Here is a 26330-nt window from a genome sequence, read left to right on the forward strand (position 1 = left end):
TCACTTACCGCCAGCTGAGTTGTGATTGAAGGCTAACTTGTAGTTGACTAATAAACATACCCGCATTTTTCAAATTCAAATTTCGAATTCAGTACTAAAATCCGTAGCGTCCAATTCTCGATATGCCTTCCCAAATAACACAATTCTTGTGTTACTGTGCATAGAAAGAGAAGAAAGAAGGAGAGAAGGGAGAAAAAGAGAGAAAATCCTTATCCTATGAAAGAAATTACAAAGGACTGAATTTTAACTAAATTAGTTTATTAGATTTATTTGGTATGTAGATATAAATAAAGAATCTCTTTATCAAGTCGGTTAAAAACCATTACTCTCCCAAACTCTAAAATCCATCGTTTACTTTAACAACTGATACGAAACGCATTTTCCGTTCCGTTATAAAAAAAAGGAGTCTTAAATTTAATATATCTTTTATTGCGTGGATTACAATAACGGGGGAGTGTGTGGGGAGCTTTATTTTAACGTGTGTGGGGACTTTAAAAATAAGGCAGGTTCCTGGATATAAAATGCATTTTATTGGATAAACAAGGAAAATAATAAAAAAAAATACATTATGCAGGATTTAAGTGGTAAGTCATAATGACGTAGATCCTGCATTCAACTATTTTTTTTAGATAATTAAGTATAGCGGGTATTTAATATTAAATAAAAAAAACTTATTTAAAACAGTGATTTCATGTATGCTCTAGCGGCTCTCGCAACTTTACTACTATGTGTGTCATACAAACTTTACGACCCACCGCGTCGCATCAACCGTTGCCGATATTCTTGGCGTCAATGTAAATAGCCTATAACTTACCTCAAGAATGGGGTATACCGTATAAGAAAACAAAAAACAGTATTTTACATACGATTGTTAGATCTGTAGACTAGCGCGTCTTATGAGAGACCGGCATTTTTCATGAAACTTTTGGTTACAAAATAAGAGACACGTGTTTCACAGTTTTTTTTTAATTACTGACGCCTAGTGGGTTAACTAATTAGTTAACTAATAGTAATCCCATATGAAACGTTAAGTGTAAAATGGCGACTCCGTAGATTTCTATAACAGATGTTGCCCATATAAAGTTGTTACGAAAACTCACGTGCGGATTTTTAACACTTATGTGTCACTTTCATGGCCTGTTGATATTTTTTTTAATTTACGTTTAACGCCTATTTAAGGCCTGTACTGCAATCTCACGTGGTGGGATGTTATTAGCGGGATAACCTGCTAGTGGGCATAACCACATAAATAAAACCCATATCCTTAATAGGTTTCCTACTATCGCTTACAATAATGAACTTAGAAGACTGAATGGTTGTGCCTAGTCTGTTGCTAACATTATCTGTTATGGGAAGTAAAACGTTTAGCGTAAAATGGCGACTCCATACATTTCCAGAACAAATGTTGCGCACATAAAGTTGTTATTAACAATAACTCGCATGCGGCGTGCGTCGGCTTATCATCACGCGTTGGATCGTAAAACAGTTTTTAACACTTATGTTGTTAAATGTAGCAATTTGTTACTTATGTGTTACTTGCATAACCTGCTGTTAATGTGAGTTTTTTTTTTATGCAAGTTTGCGGCGAGCATGGTCGAGATAAATTTTTTCTAAGGGAAAGTACAAAGTGTTTATGTTCTACAAAGGTTTTATCCACTCTACCAACACGCGCGAACGCGAATTTACGCGTAATATAAACGGGGGTAAACTTCTCCTTTTTTCTAAATGCCAATCTTTGGCAAGTAAATAATTTAATCCCGTGTCAGTGCATATAATCGGGGGATAATATTTTATCCTCATCATCAATCAGTCTAAGATGAAAGCCAGATAACCTGATAACTAATAACACTTTAGCCAGGGGTTCCCTAAGGGTTATCTGGAATTATTATTATTATTAAACTCTTTATTTGTATACCACAACATTAACATATTTAAAATATAACAAAAACAGTTAGTCAAACAATTAGTCTTCTCATACCTGAAAAATAATAACACGCCTGCGGATATTATCATATCGTAATGTTAGTAATAAGTAGAGATCGGATACTCCGTAAGATTGCTATGATTAAATCCGTAGGCGTTCCTGATCATATGTTTTTTTTTTTTATTCCATTACAAGATAGCCCTTGACTGCAATCTCACCTGGTGGATGATGCAGTCTAAGATGGTAGCGGGCTAACCAGTTAGGGAGTGTGGTAGTCATACCCCTATTAATTCGCACCGGAACGCTAAATCGCTTAGCGGAACGTCTTTCTTTCGGTAGGGTGGCCACGGCCAAAGACCAAAAATAAGAAATTATAAATTCCCAAATTGTCGGGAATCGAACCCGGGACCTCCTACTTAAATTCACAGCGCTCACCGTTGCGCCAGGGAGGTCGTCAAAAATTAAATATATTAAAAAATTTACGTCTTTAATGAAAGGGGTGTATAAGATTGAATGCAATTTATTTCAGGTATCAAAATACTACTAAAATCTGATGGATATATTTCAAAAGTATTGTACGCCGTTAAGTAACCTCCGAAAAACCTGACGTCAGCTTGGCGGAGCCCTTTATTTATAATCTTATTTTTGTTATGTGGAACAACTGAATATTTTTGCATAGGTATGCTACTAAACACTATTATTATAAAAATTAAGCTTAATTTGCTATGCTCCGCGAACAGCAGGAGAATCTGTACTGACTAATCTGTGTCTTAACAATTATTCATTGTAAAGTCAACATCTCCTGAGGATGCTCCGGTTTCGGAGCGAAACGTGCGTAGAGGGTACATTGCCGAGGATCTGTCTGTTTGGAGTATACCGATTGAAGAAATTATAAATTACACCATACAGATTCTCCTGCTGTTCGCGAAGCATAGCAAATTAAGCTTAATTTTCAAAATATATTATGGATTTCCGCAAAGTAACGCCTGCTTCTATCCAATAAACAATAGATCGTTTTATTTAATTTCACTTCCTACCTCCCTCTATTCTTACGTTCACGCTTTTTCCCAATTGTGGGTACGGTGTTGCTTAAAGTACCGAAACCTTAATTATATGCTCATTTATTAAGGTACAAATGTATATATATATATATATATATAGTAAATACCAAAACAAGAGGTGCCCGGGTCATAAAGAAATACAAATATTCACGAAAAAATAGGTATTTTTTTAATTCCGCGAAGTAAATTCCACGTAATCCGTAAAGACGTGGAGTTGGTGAGACGACATAATTCGTAAGAAAAAGGAAAGATAAACCGCCACCAGTGTATTTCCCTCGCGAATACACCTTTTTTATTTACATTTCTCGCGTTTCCCATCAGATAAGTGGGGGGTGGCGAATTGTGTGATTTCAAATTACATGTGCTAATTATGTTTTGTATAATTCAAATACAAATTGCATTATCGTATGCAAATGTATTAAACTACCCTAGAATAATTATATTTTTAACCGACTTCAAAAAGGAGATTCTCATTTCGTCGTAATCGTTTTTTTAATATTCATTTATGTTACCCATGAAAAAAGATTTAAAAATTTCTTTTTTTGTATTAAAGAGCATATTTTCCAGGTGGTCCCATTTAAATTTTATAGAAATCGGCCGAGCTACTTTTGGTTACATTAGGTATTGTTAAAAAATCAACAATAATGTAACCCAAAGAAGCAATTTTTTTTTTAGCTTTTTAATTCCTGGGCGTATGTTGAAGTCGGTTTTATTTTTTTAAATTTAAAAATAATAAATGTATTATCATATTTCCACTTTTATGTTACATTTTAATATAATATGTGCTGCTCAGTAATGTTTTTATTTAACCACTATTGAAAATAAACTATTTAGTTTGATACTACAGATGAATGTACAAGACTCAGACTAGCCATTCGACATTCAGTGCTTACGATAATGAAATAACCGAAGAAGTTTAATTTAAATTTGATTATTATATTATTTTAAAAAATAGGTTCTAGAAAATGTAGGTGCTTACGCCTGGATAGCATGCACATGAACTATGAGAACGTTTCAAATATTATTATTATTTAACTTTTTATTGTATACCACAACATTATCATATACAAAAATATAATAAAACCAGAAACATGAAGATAGAAGTAGAATACAAGAGGCGGTCTTATCTTAATAGCGACTTCTGCCAGGCAACCTTTGAATTAGGAAAAAATATGAAATTTAATAGTAGATAAAACATAGAATTTCGTAAAAGCGTTAGATAGCTTTCCCAAGCATAATATTACAATTTGAATTTTTAGATGAATATAAACCAGTAAAGAATCGAAACTATAAAGTAAGCGAAGTTAGTTTTAAAGTGTTACTTTCAAACTAGTTTACACAATATTAGAAAAAAAAATTAATTAAAATTATAAGTGTAGGAATAAATTTAAAGACTAACAAAAATGTTATTAAAAACATATCGAATATTTGTAAAGGCGATATATAGGTTTCTCATAAGTATAATATTACAATCTTGAATTGTGAAATTAACATAAACCAGTAAAGTATCGAAATATAACATAAGGTGAAGTTCGTTTTTTAGTGATTCTTTCAAACTAGTTTACACAATATTAGGAAAAAAGATTAATAAGAATTATAAGTGCATTTCGTATTCTTTATGTAAGCAAATACGTAAGTATATAGGTACTTAATAAAACAAGAAATTCTTTCTCTTACATATGGCTAATGTTTTAATCAAAAAGTTATAATAATAAAGTTTTTATATGCCAAAAGAGGCCTATGAAAGGAATTTCGATCAGACTACCCTAAATATAAATAAAAAGAATTCTACAAATGTAGATAATACACTCTAATAAAAATTTAATAAAGATATGACTCGCTTCATATCTCAAATCAAATATCATCAAAGCAAATCACAGTTTTAATAAAAAAAAATCGTCCCACAAAGTCTTTGTATTCACATAAATGTGTACCTTCCTCGCGTCAGGGCCACGGCTTTTAGCAAAGCTCAGAGAACCGTGCCGTATTTTATATTTTAGGTTTCTAATATTTGGCTCATTATTAACCAGATTAGAGCAGAGTGGTGGGTATATCCTTTGACAGCCTTTTTACAGTTACAGAGGAGACTTGATCCCAGCAGTATGACGTTTATAGACTATGATGATGTCCCTGTACAAACCCGTGCATCACATATTCTGACTTTTCTTCAATCTTATCATTAAGGAATAATATAATTAGGTGTACAAATCAGGCCATAAAAATATAGTTTTAATAAAACATTTAGGTATACTAGATAGTAACAGATAATAACATAATCTAAATTTTTCACTTTACTGCAGGGACTATTAGTAGTGCCATACGCCATACATACTGATGTACGCTTTGCCGAAAAGGTACAAACTTATCGAGTCATAAATAATTTAATCATTTAAAATACCTTTTTGACCGTTAATTAGTTGAGGTTTTCTGCTGTGCTGTAAAAAACAATAATTATTTTTTGTCTCCCCCTTATCGCTCTTACTGCGGCCGCTTTTTTAAAGCAGGTCGTGGCCGTAGGGTTTCACCTTGCATCTTACAAACCCTCGGTAATATTTTAAACATATCGTAATGAAATCGGAAGGAAAAATTAGAGTTTTTGTCATTCATTCTGGCTTTATGGGGTTTGGCGTCTCGCGTTTGATATTAAAATTTATCAGATTCTGGTAATGCTATATTCGCAAAATCCTTCCTGTTTACTTTGATTTTGAGATTGGCTTTACTTCATCATCATCAAGGCTATAAAAGTCCACTGCTGGAATAAAGGTCTCTTCAATGGGTCGGTTTACCGATAATCGGGATGGGTTGGTGATCGCAATACATGGTAGTAGTAGCACCGAGAACGCTGCTGCCCGATCTCCTTTATATTTTCTTAGTCGCCTCGTATGAAACCCGCGGCAAGAGGAGGGGTGATGACATCTGTATTGTAATCTGACGTCACCACACGATTTTTTTCATTATTAAACTATGACTTTAATTTAATTTGGTGATAAGTGATGATGCAGCCTATGATTTAAGCAGGCTTAACCTTTTAATAGTAGTCATATTAGTTTTTTTTTTTAATTTATTGTACTATTCGTTTTTCTTTTTAGTTTTCCTAATCTTAAGGTTGCCTGGCAGAGATCGCTACTTAGCGATAAGGCCGCCTTTTGTATCCTGCTTCATTTTTCATGTGTATGTTCTTTTTTTTTTCTCGGTTTTCTGAGTGGTGTACAAATAAAGAGTATAAATAAATAAATTGTTCAAAATAAATTTTAACAAACATTTTCCAACATAATTAGCCTTTCCCTTAGAAACTATGCGTTTATGGTGAGGATGGGGGGTCGCAAGTATATATCTTTATGAATATGCTACTTAATCAAAATGTAAATGTAACTTATTCTTAATGTGAATCATTTAGACAATCTTAATCGAACAGTGGCATTTTTTTAGTAGAGAACCCATACCTCTAATGGGTTTTCTGTGCGGCGTCGTATAGGAACAATAATTGACTTGGTGGCACGTCATCTCCGTGGTAGTTAGAGCTAAGGTACCTCAAACATATTACTTCATAAACAAAACTTTGGCGTAACAAGATGAAGAAAAATCTTTTCAAAAATTTTATCTTTCACCTCATTCTACGTTTGTAGAAAAAACTACACTAACAATAGAAAAAAGGTATTTAATATATTCAAAGTATTATTATAACGCATTAATAATCTAGTTATCTCATTATTGGACAACCAAGTTTTACTTAACATTTAAACTTGAGATTTTTGTACAGTTGAATCAATGTATCTAATCACCGGAATGAGCCCGAAGACTTTGATAATTGAAAGTGTACACCGTCGAACCTTTTTTGACATTCTAAAATGTGGCTATAGCCAACTTTAGACAAAAAGCCATTAACCCAAAGAAGAAGAAGAGCTAATTTCAGTCACTACGGAAAGCCATAAATCAAAAGAAGAAGAAGAAGAAGCTAACTTCAGTGTGTTGGTTTATTGTGAGTGTGCGCGCGCATCGTAAAAATGTACTCTCATCATTTTTCCCTAACGCGCCAAAACAAGTACTTAAAACTTCCATAAATCATTCACAACTATAGTACAATTTTATTGTAGTTGAAGTTAATTAATTCTTAAGGCGCGTAGACAACCCTTCGCTGCCACCTGCAGTCATGGGAATGCGCACCGACAATGGAGGTTTCTAAAGGGTCATCTATGGGATGCTTTCACCGTGGCTTAACCGCAATATCGAGGATCTTATTCTAAGAAAAAGTAGCATACAATCTGAAATATCCATTACCAATAGATTAAAAACTGTCGAACAGTATGAAAACATTTTCTATTCCTGTACACTTTTACATATAATCAAACAACCTTTATAAAGGATAACAAATCTAATAAAAGTGACAAAAACAAATCATGGCGTCAAAACATACTCGAATTCCTTTACGGAAATGTTGACAGGATTCTAATTAATGCCATCTGCAATCAGCGGATATTAAGCGTTCGCGCGAACCCTCCAAAACTCAAAGATGCAGTGACACCGGCTTTTTCATAAATAAAAAAAAGGATTAACGTTAAAAAGTCGAAAAACTCCATCCACTTCGAGTTAATGATACGGTATGGCGAGAGACGTAAAACAAAGGTTCGGCCGCCTATTACACCGTCGCGAACGATAAAGAGCCTACTAGATTTAGCTAGCGATTTAATCTTTACAATTTAACCTTCGAATATGCAAAGTTCTGTGGTAACTGGTAAGTTTTCGCTGGACACTTGAAGAAGAGCGTAGATTTGCAGTATTGGTTATGTCAATATTTTATGACATAATCATTGACAGGACTTCCAACAACTTTTTTAAAGCAGGCTACCGTTAGAAAAATTTGTTTACTAAAACCCAAAGTAAATTTATTTATTAAAATGAACGAAATAAATCTCTCCTTAAAATATTTTTTTAATAATTTATATTTAACATTTTTTTAGACATGCAAATTAATACTAATAACTGGATCTTTGTATTAGAAGACTCATCAGTGATAAGTGGATATACGATGTATGTCTATAAAGATGGAAAAAGCATACATATATAACGTTATTCTACAAAACATATATCAGAGAGTATATAACACATAACCATATTTTATGAAATATTCCATCAAGTTTTGCCCTAGCGACGATTCACTTCTAGCTGTATAGATAGCTCTTAATTAGCAGTATAGATATAATATACTCGTATATCGACGGCCGATTGGTGCAGTAGGCAGTGACCCTGCTTTCTGAGTCCAAGGCCGTGGGTTCGATTCCCACAACTGGAAAATGTTTCTGTGATGAATATGAATGTTTTTCAGTGCCTGTATGTTTATCTGTATTTTATGTATATTATTCTTAAAATTATTCATCAGTCACCTTAGTATCCATAATACAAGCTACGCTTACTTTGGGGCTAAATGACGATGTGTGTATTGTTTTGTCGTAATATATTTATTTATTTATTTATTATGTATATATCTATACTGCAAATCAAGATTGAATAAACATACACAGATTTATGAAATAAGTAAGCTACTTAGGCATGATAGGCACGAAAGGTGTGTCAACGGATCAAACTTTGCTGAACATACTTACACATTTACACATTTTGAGACCTTTCCCTAACTGGCTCGTTGACGTTTGTTTCGGTGTAACACGCTCCCACCGAAAACTTCAAGGTTCGCTTGAGACCTCTTCTTGGGATGTCTCGATTTTTACTTTATTTTCGATCCGTTTTTCCTCCAGCTAAAACCGTCAGCCGTCTAGCCTGATTCTTATGGTCTTGCTATCGACTCTAAGGACTTTGTACCGTTATTTGTTTTTTAGCCTTCTTCATAAGAGGTTTTAAAAGTCAAACACAAAGCCCGCGAAATCCACAAACGTAGGTATAAAAAGGCTATGCGCAAAGCATTGTTTTCGATGCTGCATGAGACTCTCATTACTCCCACTTATGTAGAGATATAGTTTTAGGTGTATACTTATTTTCATTCAAATGTAGTACTTGTTAGATGACAGTTTAGTATTTTGGTGACGGAAATCATCTTTTGTTTCCGTAACCAAACTTTTCTGGAGCTACTTTATCCGGTCTATCACAACTTATAAAAAAGAAATTATCAAAGCTTACGACTGAAAATATTGAATGGTTACAAGAATTCGTTCAATTCAATTTGTTTATTTGCCGATTGGTTATACATTGTTGGTAGATAAAATATAAGGACAAACAATACGCCTTAGATGGCAAGCAAAAAATATATATGTTCTTACAATTATTCCTACTTACTATAGTAATACTATCTTAAATCAATCCACATTATTAAAATAAGAATCAAATGTAAGACTGTTATCAAGATTACAAATATCTTATCTATTATTATTCATGTCAAATTATACTATCACTGTAAATGTCAAAACTATAATATTGTGTCTGTTAAATATTCTTGGATGGTATAATAACATTTTTCAATAAGATTTTTTTTTTAATTTTTCCTTTTACGGCACATTTTTCGAATCCGCTTCGGATATACGTAGCATACGGCGATCAAAATCACTGGCGATATTACCAAATTCATATTGACGACGACTTTTAATAGTACCTATTATATAGTATATTATATTTATAGCATGAATGTTTTTCAGTGTCTGGGTGTTTATATGTATATTCCTAAGAATATTCTTAGGAATATACATATAAACACCCAAACACTGAAAAACATTACATAAATACTAATATTTATGTATATTATTCATAAAAATATTTATCAGTCACCTTAGTACCCATAACACAAGCTAAGCTTACTTTGGGGCTAGATGGCGATGTGTGTATTGTCGTAGTATGTTTATTTATTTATATTCATTGTTATAAATAATGCGAATTAATTTTTTTTTAATTAGAAGTACTTCTGCCCCTCTCAAGCGAGGGTGAAGACCCCCTTTAGAGATGACCACCGTTCTCTTGTAGTTAAATTCGCCTAATTTGCATTAAATAAGAGGCTATTAAATTTTAAACTATTACCCATTAGTTTAAAATTGAATAGCCTCTTATTAGTGGTTAATAAGTAATTTCGAACGCGTTCAGTCAATCCGTTCGAATATGGGAATTTTGTGTACTGTGTAGAGCGCCATTTTTTTTAATATATTTTACGGATATCGACCTTTCAGTGATCACTAGATAGAATTAATCCTGGTTGGCTTTATTGAGGTCAAAAGTTAACAATTCCGATAAAAATATAAAACAAGATGCCCAAATAACCGTGGGATATGCCCAAATAAATAGGAACGTGGGGTCCAGAGGCACGAGCTCTTTTCAAAGAACTATCGAAAAGGGTTATCGAGTCTACCGGTGCAGTGATCCTAGAGCGGGCAGTTACCTACCTTGGCCAACGAATTAGTTTGGCCAACCAAAGGGGCAATGCTGCCAGCATCTTAGGAACTGTACCTCGCTGCGGTGGTTTCGAAGACGTTTTAGATTTTATATTATTTTAGTTTTAAATAGTTTATTTTAGGTTATATTAATAAAAAAAATATTCTAAAGAATAAATAAATGCTATTTAGATGCCCAATGAAACATTATTATTATAATCGCAAGTGAAATTGCGTAAGACTAAGAGAATTACGTAGAAATGCTCATCGCACTGTTATTATAAATAAACCGTGTGCACATTCATTTCGTATAACAGTACCTACCCGTAAATGTAGGAAAGCACTGGGCTCTCAAGTTACAAGCGGGCGGACAGAGTGACGTTGTTATAAATAAGATAGAGATCGGGATGTATGGTGAGGTAATTGTAGAACGTAAGTTTTATAATAATTAATTGGATAAAAATTAAATCCTTTTAATAATTTTGATCACGAAGAATTATAAGCGCCTGGTAGTTTATAATAAGTATAAGCTATCCGCGACATATAACTTCAGAAAACAAAAATATATTTAAACTTTCAATTAAGTGTACATTATTCTACTAGTAAAGCACTTTCATTTGTGGCGGCTATCTTGTGCCGATTTTGCTCACACAGCTATCACTCACTTACGAATTAACTATCATTAACCCGGCTATAATTTCACCCGGCTAAGTTTGTTGTGGGCTTCTTTAGTTCGCAGCTTTAGTTTTTAGTTTACGAATGTGGTTATCGCCATCATCTCACTACCGTGTAATTCTTATGTACGCATCAAAAGTGCCACCTATGGGCCGGGCCTACTTGAATAAAGATATTTTTGACTTTGACTTTGACTTTGACTTTATCAATCAAAGAAAACGAAACCAAAATCGGTTCGTCCGTTCGGGAATTACGATGTCACAGATAGACACACACAAAGACACATGAAACGGGGTTTAAAAACTGGTCTGTTTTAAACAAGTTTTGTTTCTACGACCCACCGCGTTGCATCACTCCCCCATTTATTCGACTCAGAAGGGTCGTAACATGATCAGTCAATAATTTTCCTCAAGAATTGGGCTATCAAATACATAAAAGATTTTCAAATCAGAATTTGAAATGTGCGTGTGGAGTCCACCAACTCGCACTGGGCAAGCGTGGTGGAACGGCCTCAACCCTTCTAATTGTGGGAGGACACCCGTGCCATGTAGTAGGCCGATATGGGTTGGATATGATCATGAAGATATGATCGTGATATTGAAAAATCTTCAAATCATTTGAGCATTACAGTGTAACCAAAATCAGAACTGCACTTAAGATATCATAGGAACCGTGTAGGTTTACGTAAGGAATTCTCTTGCTACGTTATCGATGGAACAACTCATATAAATACTTACATACATACATTGATAATGATAATAAAATTGAGGAAAGCAATAAATCTAGGGATAGTTCAAACCATAATTGTAATTATTTTACACATTAGATACGGTAAGACTCTCGACTTTGCCGATTTAATGTTAAAAATACTTTTGGGTTTACTACCGACAACTTTTTCTGCGTATTATTTCTCTGATTATTTCTCTCCGTCTCCAGAAACCAAACATTCAAGCTAAGCTAATTCAAGTTAAAATACAAGTTTTATGGACAGTAGTTGTTAAATATCATGAAAACGAAGGACTTTCTAACAAATTTTCAAATTTCAGTTTATCCAGTATATTTAAAAAAACAAAAAGTCCGAATGCCAAATTTAATAGATATCTTTAAAATATAAGATTTTAATTAAAATTTTCTCCCCCATTTAACCCGCTTAATTTAAAAATCCTGGCTTAATCTATCGTTCTAGCAATCTAGAGAGGTTTGTTTTTTTTATAATCATACCATCCACATTGAGAAGGGTTTAAGCCGTATTCCACCATGCCCTCTGCGGATTTCTGGACACTAAACGCCGCGCCGTTGAGAACTTTATAGAGGAATCTCAGGCGTGCATGTTTCCTCGCGATTAATTTCTACGTTCAACCATTCGGGCTGTAGGTTGTCTGTCAGTCACAAAGCGTTCTATAGTTAAAGAGTTTAAGTTAAGCTTAGTTCAAAGCTGGTTTTCCCAGTATGTAAATTTTCTCAAGCGTCACCATGATCTGTACAAACCGCGTCGCATTACACGAAATCCACCACAGCAAAGCCCATCACTAGGTACATAAAACCCAAACACTTCAGCCATCTAATATTTTACAAGATCATTCTCCATTTGCTTTTCCACCCTTCTTGAGCTTGCTTTTTTATATTTTTCCTTTTCCTTTAGCAACTTGTTTTCATTTTTTGCCAGCGTCTCGGATGATTGCTCCGTCGCGTTCAAGTGGTCGTCTCGTTGGATTCTGTGCTCTTTTTAATCCCTTATCCTGGAGGTGGCGAGGGCGATATTTAAATGAGTCAGCTTACCTGACTTGAGACGGTTTTATCAAAATCTTGAATTCTTGTACATATTCATTTGTGTCTTTGTTTCCTGCAGACCGCTGTGTTCTGAAGAGTTGATAGATACGACAAGTTGTGACTATACTAAGTAGTGCTTCAAATAATATAGCAAACGCAAATGACAGTTCGTTTTTTAAAAAATATAAAAGGGATCTACCCATTCATTTTTGTTTTTGTTTTTTGCAAAACGAACTTAACTAAATTTGAAATTTGATTTCAAGTACCAATGTGTTATTGTTTTAACAGAATTTTAAATTATAATCGTCAGAAAAAGCTTTTAGAAACATTAGGTTGTTTTAAGAGAACTGTCGAAGATGCAACAGAAGCAATAAAATAAAAAAAATCCTTAAAACAAAAACCAGTAGATTCTTGCTTATTAAAAATCTGCCATAGTCAAATTATGTGACAAAAAATTAAACCAATTTATTTTGCAGGTGCTTTTGATATGGATTTTTTAAAATATGTTTTGATACTTTGATGTTATATGGAAAAAGGACAGTAAACCATTCGATAATTATAACCATTTGCTCATAATGTAATGGTAAATAACATAGCCACGAAAATAATATCGATAAAAATATCAGACTGCACTTTTAAAAATCGGATTCAAAAGACGTAATGCGGGGCGACGGCGGACAAAACGTCGTCAAAAATCACAATCGAAAAAAGTATCCAAAGGTATTAAAATGAGTATTAAAAATAAAAAGGATCCCCAAGGACCCATGGCGGATCATCCCACCAATTTACTTATGAATATTAAAGTAAGAAACGGATACGGGGGCCCAGAGAACACGGCTAACAAAAAGACCCTCCGGTGATCCTTGAAACGAGAAATACATTTTGGCGGATGACAAAACACAAAAGTGGAAAAACTCTTGCACGATTCGCTTTTAATATCTGAGAGTGTCCTTGGGATGTTTAATTTTGATGTATCCCTTTTGTCCGAAAATGTCCATGAATTATTAAGAATTTTACCTGTACCCACTTCTTTAAAGCTTTTACTGACAAACGCAAAATTTTATGACAAATCCAAAAATAATAACTGCTGACAGAAAACCGGGTCACTATTATTTTTAGAACAATTATGACTGACGGTGCCGAAACCAGGACACTAACAGGTAGGTAAATCTATAAACTACTAAAGCTTCGTTTTCTTTGGGGCTAGATGACGATGTGTGTATTGTCATAGTATATTAATTATAACTATTCATCATTCAGCTTGTTGGAGAAAGAATAATACAACTTCTTCTAAAACCGCTTGAAATAGGCTGAATGTGTTCGCTAAAGAATCAAAGTAACCAACGTAGAATTCAGGGCTGGCCCAATAAAATGAAAGTGGGCTTCAGGGCAATTCTGCATCTCAGTTGACACCAAATCTTAGCTAGATTTGGTGTGCCACTGTGGAAATTCAAATAGCTCCCGAACCATTATAATACATTGCGTTTTCTATCTCCTCACCGAGTTGACATGAACTCAGTTGGAAACTTAGTGTTTCAGAATGCAAAGAATGGATTTCACAGGTGGCAACAGGCAACATTGCACAGAAACAAGGTAAATTTTGTGTCAACTGAGTGTTTGTCACCTTTGGTGTACATCGTAGTAACATCAAACATAACTGAAAAAAATAACCAATATACCTTGGATACAATGGCCGTACCTTCTCCGAGATCTTGAATAGGATCCCAGTGACTAGCCTCTATTCTAAGTATATCCAAACGTTGACGTCCGATCGATATCAGCTAAAGGCTGTTACGATATCTTCACACTAGCTGTTGCCCGCGTCCTGTTACGGGGTTTTGGTAAAAATTGTGATGAACGCGGTATCACCAAAATCCCAAAAATAAACCTATATTTCTCTCCGTGCTTTTAGCTAACTCTATACCGAAAATGAAGTCAATTGGTTGCTTTGTTAAGGTGTAAAGTAAGAACAAACAAACAAACACACTTTTTTATTTTTATTTAAGTCTCATATTATATTAAATCATTTTTTCTCTCCGTACTCATTCTCTTCTATTCTCTTCTCGAGCGGGTGAAGATCATTATCTACACCCATGTACCTACACCCAACAATAGAATATCATCATAGTAAATAAAAGCTGTATTTGACAGTTTGACAGTTCAAAAATAGGAGTGCTCCGATCGTCACCAAACTTTGCAGGATTACTCGCCAGGTCAATCCGGAAATTCCCTGAAAGTTTTTTTGAAATCGGTCCAGTTCGGCGCCTATACGGAACATACCCACTTTCTCTTTTATAAATATAGATTTTGTTTTTCTTTCCTCTAGAGATGACTGACTATTCTTAGTTTGGTGTAGTTTCTATTGTAATATGTATCCAATAAGGAAACCTATAAAAAAGCTCTGCTACTGTATCCATCTGTATAATCTAAACACAATAACAGCTAATGCCATTCCGCAATAACAAGCTGATAGTCAGCAGTAACTTAAACATATCAAAACTTCAACACAACTCTAAACTTTAAATGTATACAATAAAATTACTAATGAAACGTAGAACTTTATCGCAGTGAGCGTTCAGGGATCGCATTACGTGAACTTGGAAGGTATTCAATTAGACATGGTTGCAAACGGTTATTGCGTTTCAGTGCAGATTTTATGTATACACGTATTTGTATGGACTCCCACTATGAATCAGTACAGACAAGAATAGTATTCAGAGACTATAAGAAAATAATCGACGGAAATCTGGCTAAGACACATGATCCTAAAAGTGACAACATCGTGAGTTTGGGGAAATGAAGAGCATGAATTTTAAAAAAACATTGTTGATTTGTCAATAGTTTGACCATAAAGATTGTAAGTTGTGCTTATTTCTGTAAAAGTACGTTAATTTAGCCTATATTTTATCCGACTGATCCATCAACGCAAAGTTAACCACTCGACTGATCGGATTTAAATTTTGAATACAGGTGGTTTTTAAGCGAAAGATTATAAGCTTATTTTTACAAATTTAGGACTCAACCATTAAACTGATCTTGATGAAATTTTGCACATTGAATAGCTGATGTACATAAGATACTTTTTCAAAGGATTGTGACGATATTTTTAAAAACTGTCAAAACTTTTTTTTTTCTTGATAGGGGTTTCTTGTCCCGTTAAGGTTCTAGTGTGTTCACAAGGTGCGGGAATGGCAAAACTGCACCGGTAAACATAGCGTTGGTCGACCTCCAACGTGGTGGACAGACGACATCAAGTGAGTCCCTGGGAGCTGCTAAAAATAAGCGGCCCAGGAACGTGGATTTTGAAACTCTCTGCAAAAGACTTGTGCAGCGGTGAACGTCAATCGGTTTAAACGATGGTGATGATGAGATTGAAGTCCAAGGTTTAAAAATATTAAGAGAAAAAAAAATTTGCATCCAGCAAACAATCAACACAGTGGCTTCTTTTTTGTGAAATCGGCTTGTGGCTTCTTTTTGTGAAATCGGCTTCTTTTAGTTTTAGTCTGTGTGCGTATGTAACAATAATAAGGTGTATTTGTACAATGAAGTTGGACTGACGAGTCTTGGTCTTCGAGACATTGTGACCTTGGATGGGACAATACAAAATGCGCTTGTATGACCGGTGCATATTAATTTGCGTAAATTGAAAAATATATTGTGTAGTATTTGAATATTGATTTCTCGGAAACAATAGATAAAATCGCTGATTTTCGGTGATATATTGTGTTGCTCTTTGGTAGGCAGAAAGTTAGTTGTCCTTTGTATATACCAAGTAAAGCCGTGAATATTATTCTGACGGGACCACGAAATGACAGAACCCTGAACCTCGGACTGACATGGTGGTGTGAAACATAACTCATAGATAAAAAAACCAATAGAGACTAGAAAACTAATAACTGTCTCGGTTTTTTTGCTATATTTTGACCAACAGCTTTTCGATATTTTGTTTCAAAAAACGCAAGCGGCAATATATTAATGGGTCAGCCAATTATATGGTATATAAAAAAAAACAAATGAAGGCTCTGTAGGGAAGCGAGCCAAAAAATTATATATTAAATGTATACTTAATATCAGTGGCGTGCACTTCATACAGGCGCAAAAGCTCTGCTTACCCAAATTTTTTTTATAACTCATAAATGCAGGCATCTTGCTTCTTTATGCATAACCTGGTCAAAATCCTGTGCACGCCACTGCTTAATATAAATTTTTAGATTGTCTTTTTTTATTTGTTCAAATTTTATTATGTCAAAAGTTTTGTTATATTATCAGCAATCCTCTTCGGAACTTACCGTATTTTGTTATTGTTTTTCTTATTTAATTATCTTTCGGTTTGTATGATTTGTAGTATTTAATGTGTTTTTATATGAACTTTGTTTAGGTAATTAAACAAAAAATCATCAGGACTTATGCACAAAAAAATATCAAGGACCCGAAGGATTAGTTAAGTGTGATAAAAGGGCCATTTCTCTTCAGTTTGCCTATCCTCCGGTCATTAACGTTAGCAGTAATGATGTTACGACAGTTGGGCATGGGCATGTATTGGGCCTTACGCGTTTATTGCTCCACAAACATACACGCACACATACACGCTATATGCATAATGAAACTGTCAATAAATACAAGGTCAGCTTTATAATTTTCCTTTGTTGGATACCTGCCATTATTAAATAACTAAATAGTATGCGCCTGCGACTATGTGAAATAATTATTTTCCCAGTGGACTTATATAAAACAACTTTATTTACTTGGGTACTAGTAGGCTGAAATTTTGAACTTACGGTACAAGCGGACTACTGCTGAGTGGAGAAAAAATAAAACTCTTTAGTTTTGTAGATTCTTTGGTTTCTACTTGAATTATTGTGTGAGAATATTGCAACTTAGAGTAGGTAATGGTTTGTCAGAAATTCTATGCCAGTATTTTGTATTGTATACGTATGTTATACGACAATACACACATCGTCAGCTAGTCCCAAAGCGTAAGCTTAGCTTGTGTTATGGGTACTAAGATGACTGATAAATATTTTGATGAATACATAAATACTTATTTGTACTTAAATATATACAGATAAACCACCCTAAAATTTAAAAACGCCGCCCCGTTTACACGTCGCAATCTAGTCCTAAAGTAAGCGTAGCTTGTATTATGGGTACTAAGACGACTGTTGAAAAATATACATAAATATTGGATAGAAGCAGGCGTTACTTTGCGGAAATCCATGATATATTTTCAAAATTAAGCTTAATTTGCTATACTCCGCGAAAAGCAAGAAAATCAGTGTGGTGTAATTTATAATTTCTTCAATCCTTATACTCCACACCAAACAGATCTTCAGCAATATACCCTCTACGCACGTTTCGCTCCGAAACCGGAGCATCCTCAGGAGATGTTGACTTTACAATGAATAATTATTGTTTGGACTTAACAATTATTCATTGTAAAGTCAAGATCTGAGATCGGAGTATAGCAAATTAAGCTTAATTTTGATAATATACATAAATACTTATAATATACAGATAAACAACCCAAACACTGGAAAATGCCACCCGAAGCCAGTCTAGCCCTGCGTTGACCAACCCGCCTGCCCAGCGTGGTCATTATCGGGCAAAATTTGTGTATGTAGAAAAGAGCCAAACTCTTTATCGATATATCGGCCTCCCTTTCAGAGAGACCGAGTTTGAACACGAATCTAATTTTTCAGAGTTAAATGCGTTTTTTAGGAAATTGAATAACACTTACTTTAACGGTGAAAGAACATCGTGAGGAAACCTACATGTCTGAGAGTTCTCCAGTTTAGTATCAAAGGCGTGTAAAATCAACACCAATCCAAACTTGGTCAGCGTGGTGAAAAAATTTACTATATATACAACTGCCAAAGATGAATGTCTGGGAGGGTCCCGATTCCTGACGTGATCCGGACATGGATCCTTACCACGGTCACGGGGGCGTTCGGACTAAACAATGATTAGTCCAAAAGTCCACCAACAGTCAGATTAACGTCGAACCGAGCCGAGGTCCTCGCAGGAGGCACCTTCGGGTCGACGTCTCCCACTCTCCCCCCCGATGTCGTTGAGCCCTGGGGCTCTTCTCATGGCAAGCTTTCGCGCTCGCCTCACTTCCCCGGTGACGCCGTAGCAACCCCTCAGGTGGGTATCGGCAAATGTCCATCCGAAAAATGAATTGTCTGGACATCGGTCCCCGAGCACGATCACCCGCTCGGAGGAAGATCTTCCTATTGATACGGTCGAGTGTATCACCATAGCTCCCGTATAGTGGACCCCGACGTGATTTGAACACGAAACCTTCTGATCTGAAAGTGGTGACCTCAGCACCAAGACTGCACTCGACGATGATGGGACCAAGTCCGAATTCGCAAGTCTCAGTCGTCGAAGCTAATCAGAGTTAAGACACACAATTCCTTATAGTAGAAATACACATTATCTCAGCAGAACCTTCCGAGTTTGTACGCATTGCGCAAGAGAGTACAATTTGGTGTTCTTATCGCTACATAGCGATTTCTTCCAGGCAACCAAAAAGACGCAAAAGGAAAAAAACATAGAAAAGAGGGGTTGACGATGATGCTGATGATATCCCCTAGTCTGCTTATCGGCGGCATCGTAAGAGAACGCTAAACGGCTTGGCATTACGTGTTTTTATCTTATCGAAAATTCTTTTTGAAACAATAACACGCAATACACACTTGCTTTTTAATTCATTACAAAATATAAAAAAAGCAATGCAATTCATTATACTGCAACATTTTATTAAGCATTACTACGAAATGAGTCACTATAATCCCGAGCTACCATCAAATCCATCCAATAATACGTAAAATACGTAAATCCTCCCTACCCGATGTTTTGTGGGGCAATTAATTTCGTACTAAATACTAAAATAAGTTTATTTCACTCTAAACGTAAAGTGAGAGTGAAAGTCATCTTTCAAAGACGGTCGGAAAATATGGAGACGGCTTCAATAAATAGGAGGTTTTGTATTTTTTTGCAACGTGTATCCGAAATACTTTTGAAGGGTGCATGAGTATATTTCATAAGGAATCACACTGTAATGGTGTTAAATCAAAGGTAGCATATTTATTTCTCCATACATACTAAGTGTTTAATCATGACAACCTTGCCAGCCTACAAAGCCTGGAAGATATCACTTTTAGTGATAAGGCCGCCTTTTGCATATAATTATGTTTAATTAAGTATGTCTGTGTGTGTTTCCTATATATTATGCAATGTTTAAATAAGTTGTTTAACCTCTATTGAAGATAAAAGACAAACACGCGCATAGTACCAACGCTACGCGACGTGTACCTATATAATATACTAAATAAATGATAGGAGTCACTTGATTTTTATATTGCATGTGACCTTAAGGCTTTATCCGTTTTTTTTCAGTAAAAACTATGGCAGTGGTTCATTCAAGAACTATTAGCGTTACGGTTTCACAGATAAATTATAATTTACACGTGGTAAACTAAGTAAAATTTATCTACATGGTTTCACTTATTTTTTTCGGATCGGTTGTTGATAAAAGAGACCAATACTGGACGGAACTTCCAAATGACTTTGTGTCAGGGTGTTATGTACACCTTAAAACCAAGATCTTTGGTGACACTAGTTTCTGTAATGGTTTATACAAAGCTTTTTCAGCTAAACCAGGAAGAATACCCAAGAGTCAGAATGAATGAATAAATGAATGAATATACTTTCAGTGCACACCACATAAAGTACACAAAAAAAGAAAAGTACAGCAAAATAAGGTATGCAATTAGTTTGTAGTTAAGTTTTCTAGCTATACAGATTTTTTTTTAAATTAGTAAATAAATCTGGAAAATCCCATAAGGACGAAGTGGGTTACTGCTTCTAGAAAAAAAAAAATAACGGTCTAATTGCGCCGTAACATATATATCTGTATGTTATAAGTATTTTTATATTCATAAAAAATATTCAGCAGCTATCTTAGTACCCATAAAACAAGCTACGCTTACTTTGGGGCTAGATGGCGATGTGTGTATTGTGGTAGTATATTTATCATTATCATTATTATTTATTATAGAATTGCACAATATACTAAACGGTTTAAAAGTATATCTATAGGAGTTACTGACATACTTCATAAATACCGTGACCTAATTGAATTACAACCAAACTAATTAATCCTTTTAAATCCATGCTATAAGTATATCATTTAATGACTTCAATAGAGAAATAGTTTGTCTAGACGACTTATTAATAGCATGTTTGATAATCAAAAATATATAATGGTGAAGCAAAAAGCTACATACATTATTTTTGGATTTTTATTTAATACTTAATAATCCCTATATACAATTCAGTAGGTACACCGTTATAACATTTCCTCTCCTAAGCGTGTTTCTCTTTGGGAATTTAATTATTTTTTTTTTCAGTTAGTCAAGTCAAAACCAATTATTTAGTATAGGAACATGGGAACTACCACTTAGTCTAGTGGAATGTGCAAACAGCTTTTTAATAATATTCTGTAGGTAATTGAAAACATCAGAGCTTTTCATCACTGACACAGAGTCCTAGTTGGAATATGATCAGAAATAAACATTTTAATGGCGGCGTGCCAAGATGCGTACGCGCATATGTGGGCGAATAAATATTAGAACTACACGATGCGAGAATGATAAGTGGAACGGTGACAATTGAAGTTAACTTCCGCGTTGGATATTTTAGTAGGCGAATGAAGAAAGCATATAAATAATTCACAGTAATACTCATTATTGTTCTTATTATCAGCTTAAATAATATTCTACTGCTAAGAACTGACCTGCACTCTTATAAGATAATGTTGAGCTTGAAACCACCACCCTGCTACAATGAGGGTTGGCAGACTTTTACGAATATAATCACATATCAGTGATGATAAAAGGGACACTTAAAACTGCTCTCCGAGATAAGGGGAAGGATTCCGCCGTTTTCCTCAGTCTAGGCTAGCGCGGAATTATTCTGATATTAAACATATACCTACTTAAATATGAATTTCTTAGTTTATAGTAAATCGTTGTGAGGAGTTTATCACTTTAAACTTTTCCCAACGGATTTTTATGCGATTTTCACCATCTTTTAGCCTATTTTTACCGATGTTCTATTTATATAATACATTCTAAATATATAATTTTTAATCAGAAACAAAGACTATATTGCATCCAAGTTGCTCACTCCTTTTTTCTAATTTATTCCCATGCGAAGGGTGAAACGAAAAGATTCTTGACCTTGTTAAAATAATTTTAATTAATAAGTTTCAGTGGATGGTCATGGCGCCCACAGTTTCTCCATCAATTTGACGTATTTTTGAGAAACATAAAAAAGGTGATCGGTATCGGATCGGAGTGATCGGTATGTGTTTTCCTATTAATTATCTAGATGTTATTGACGGTTATTAAAAAATCCCCGGTGGTGTAACTTACTTTATTTAGAACAAATCTGTGATTGACTAATTGTTTTGCTGAGTACCGACGTCAAAGTTTGGTTTTATTATTATTATTATTATTATTAACGCATGTACGTACAAACATCAAGGTTTAAAAGATTATGAGCTAACTTAGTCCCTTCTAAGTTAACGCTACTTTCTCAGAGTGCATCAGTTTTGACTGTTAGTTTAGATCGCAGCTATGTGCTTAACTTATCATTAAAAACAAAACATAAAAAAGCCTTCTCTATATTTGTTATGATAACAACAAAAACACTCACACTAAAGTTTATTCGAACGTAAACCTGTGAGTATTGGAAAGATTTAATTTCCGCTTCAGTCAGCTCTTTTTATTTTACTGCGGCATTAAAGGAATTATTGTACTGCCCTATCCTATCAATGTATTGCACGAGAATTAATGTCTTAACGCCTGATCATTTCGAATAGCAATTGTTTGTTGAAGCTACGTTGCTTTTAATTTTAGTTGTTAGCAGATTTTTTTAATAATGTAACTACTAAAAAGTTTTGCGTGAATTTATGAGTTTAGACAAGTGCTCCTTGGTTTTAATTACTAACTTTACTTTAAGTTTTCTTACTTTATTTGGAATAATTTTCTTCTTGACATGGAGTAAAATTAACATGGCCACCTGCCAAAGAACAGAAACAGGGAAAAGGAGAAGTACACCCCCTTTATTCTTTGGATATTATTTTTATCTGTGCGCTCATACTCTGAAGAAGAAACTGTGCTAAATTATAAATATTTTGTGCTTACCTCTTACGGAAAAAGTCGTGCATTGCAGTCAAAAAAATTAAAAATTTATTTATTTCAAGCAGGCCTTTTCCAATCCCAGCACACCTCTAACTTTTCTGCGATATGTGCGTTTTAAGTAATTAAAATATTGCTTTAACGATGAAGGAAAACATCGCATTGGGCCAGCGTGGTGGACTACAGCATTAACCTCTTCTCATTGTGGAAGGAGTCGCGTGCTCTGTAGTGGGCCTATTATTAACCCTATGGAAACGTAGTGACTCTACCAACTTTTAGAAAGACAGATTCTACCGAGAAGAATCCGGCAAGAAGCTCAGTTGCTCTTTGCCACAGCGTTTACAATTTAACTTTTCAATGTTCTATGAGCTATCTCTCTATCTAGTCAAGAGCTAAGTTTAAATGGAATTAAAAAACACTTATAAAAGTTAAACATAATTCCAGATCCGCTGTCCTTCTACGAGCATGACGATTAATATATAGTTGTAACTTGTAGGTTAGTTGTAGGCAGACGTATCTCAACGCATGATACACGGTTCATCGACTCAACAAAACATGATTCATATTTCACGCGAACAAAGGATTAAGCACGTACGAGTTTTTAGAAAAGCCTCGTTTGGTGTATTTACTTTTCGCACGTATTGCACAACTGGTGCAAAACAGAGTGCCTAGTGTCAGATTTTCGGCCCACGTTGACTTATTCGATCGCCTATAAGTCTACCACGATTTATATGGCACCGAGGAGCGCCGTCTAGTTAAATAACAAATAAATAAATATACTACAACACATCGCCATCTTGCCAGTACCTGATTGAGCAAGCCCGGGGCCCGTAGCAATTTCTTTAAAAGAGCCCTTTATATGCTATGGGTTCTTAAGTATAAAGTGGTAAAAATATAATTCAATACTCTATACGTATCTTAAATACGTATAAACGTATCTTAAATACAATACGTATTTGCTATCTATAGGTATATCAATACGTATTTACAATTTTGTGGGTAATTAATAGTGTAGTAAATTACTATAGGCGTACACTTAGACCTCTACGTGCTTGTGCGTGTCTGTCAGTCAGTCAGTCAGTCATTCAGTCAGTCAGTCAGTCAGTCAGGCAGAGATGAGCGGTATTAAATATGCGCCCCGGGGGGCCCGCAGCAATTGCAACTCTTGCTACGTGGTAAATCCGGCACTGCATCTTGCCCATAAAAAAAAATCTGCTCACAATTTAAAGTAAGCGTAGTTTGTGTTATGGGTACTAAGATGACTGATGAATATTTTAATGAATAAATACTTTTATTATACATATAAACACCCAGACACTGAAGAACATTCATGTTCAGCACACAAACATTTTTTAGTTATGGGAACCGAACCCACGGCCACGACTCTGAAAGCAGGGTCGCTGCCCACTGCGCCAATCGGCCGCCAAAATCTAAGGAGATTCCTAGAAATTTATGAACCGTTTACCAATAGCTATCACCTAAGAGTTGGTGATTATTAGGTGACTATTATTTGTTTATTAGGCTTTACTAATTTAGGCATTGCCTAATTCACTGGGCGTGCATTGAGGGTATGCACAGGGTATGCAGATGGTTTAAAATTAAGAAACTATCCAGTATGAGTTATACATACTTGAGGGTAGGCTTTTTATAACTTTTACAATGTCTATCCTTAAGTTTTTTATAACTCGTACTGGAGAACTTCTTCATTTTATATCATCCTTGATGGCCTCCATCGTGCCGATTGGCGACCGGTTAGTTTCCCAGGGGGGTTCGGGCGTCCCCGCGATCTCCAGTCGATTCTACCATCAGCGTCGCGGTGACGAAGGTCATAGTATCTAAAATGCAGCATCTCGTATAACTTCCATTTCCCCTACCTATCCACTTCCCCCGCAAAACAATGAAGCGTAACAGACATCATGTACGCATCAAAAGTGCCACCTATTGGCCTACTTGAATAAAGATATTTTTGACTTTGACTTTGATCACGAGATCGATTTGGTTCGATTTCACTTCAACCTATTGAAGTCCACTGCTGGACATAGGTCTTTTGTCTCCCAGCGACTCGTTTGATGTCGTCTTTTATTAATAATTTAATTGCAAACTTTCCACCAACTAAAATATTTAAAAAAGCTGTACTTACAACATCAGCATCCATAACACCATCTGCGACGTCTGTCCCTCCCTTATCCCGCCAATGCTTCTCGCTGGTCACCGAAAAGTTGAAAGACCTCTCCCTCCTTGGACTTAATAACACCCCGGCAGGTGTCCTTCCATATCTGAATATCTCTAGGTTAGTGGTAGAGAACCTGTCGTTCCCGGGGTCTGATCTTGGGAGGAACACGTCGTCTTCAAGGTCGCTGTCGAAGGTTAATGTTAGTGGGGGGGATGAAGCTGAGCGGCGACACTGTTGGACTGGCGGTGGTTGTCTTTCGATGTCGGATTCGGAGTATGGACGATCTGTTGACAAATTTTATTGATTAGAAACGGTTGTTAGATGTTTAAAGGTGGGGGACAGACACGTCGAGATGGCGATGTATATATCGTAGTACATTTATTTGTTTATTAATAGCTCAACGATTCTCGAAGCTGAAGTGAAAAAGACACATAGCTTGGAAAAGCAGCCGATGGACGTTGTGGCTACCGTGATAGACGTGACCTAGCACTGGGAAGCGTAGTAGTAGACCTCCATGAGCTGGGTAAATTATATAACGAGTTTGAGGAACTCGCTGGACACAAGAGGTACAAAACCGTTACGAGCGGAAATCCCTACAAAAGACCTATGTCCAGTAACAGTACGTCCTGTGGTTGAGCTGATGAGGTAAAAGCGACCCAACGCTTGCAATATTGCGTCCTTCTTTCGGCCAATCAGAAGATTGTTGGCATCTACGAGATTGGTCGTTAATCTTCAAGCCAATGCGGACGAAGTTTGAACTTCTTGACTTAGTTTTTTTTGTTTTAGTATCTAAAAAAAGTTTGACAAACGAAACCAACTTTTGTAATAAATATTATATCAACTAAAAAGCAAGAAATATTTTTGTCCGCAAAATTCATTTGGTGCTAAGTAAAATATAAAAATTACTAAATAACTTCTTTGGTATATTTTGTTATTAACGAATGGTAAAATAACTACATACTTTGTAATATTCATTTTATTTTACTTGGCAACGACTTAAAAATGTTTTGGATATTAGTGTTTAACAATTTCCTTTTAATTTTGTGTTATGAAGAAATCGGTTTTTTGCTTAACAAAAATTCACGCTTTTTAGAGGGCTTGTTTGCAATCCTCTAAGTTAAAAAAGCTAAAAAAAAAATATATGAATAAAGAACC

At 35.1% G+C, this 26330-nt stretch overlaps 1 protein-coding gene across 1 annotated transcript in view; it reads right to left on the reverse strand.

Moving 5' to 3' along the window:
• The window catches only part of LOC120633770, a 182522-nt gene that overhangs the window by 13834 nt on the left and 142358 nt on the right, over positions 1–26330 (reverse strand). Inside the window, exon 2 of the mRNA XM_039904111.1 lies at positions 25143–25459. Within this exon, the coding sequence (XP_039760045.1) occupies positions 25143–25459 (317 nt within the window). The remainder of the gene's footprint in view (positions 1–25142; positions 25460–26330) is intronic.

The sequence above is a fragment of the Pararge aegeria genome, chromosome 22 (genome assembly GCF_905163445.1).
Source record: "Pararge aegeria chromosome 22, ilParAegt1.1, whole genome shotgun sequence".
Lineage (NCBI taxonomy): Eukaryota > Metazoa > Arthropoda > Insecta > Lepidoptera > Nymphalidae > Pararge > Pararge aegeria.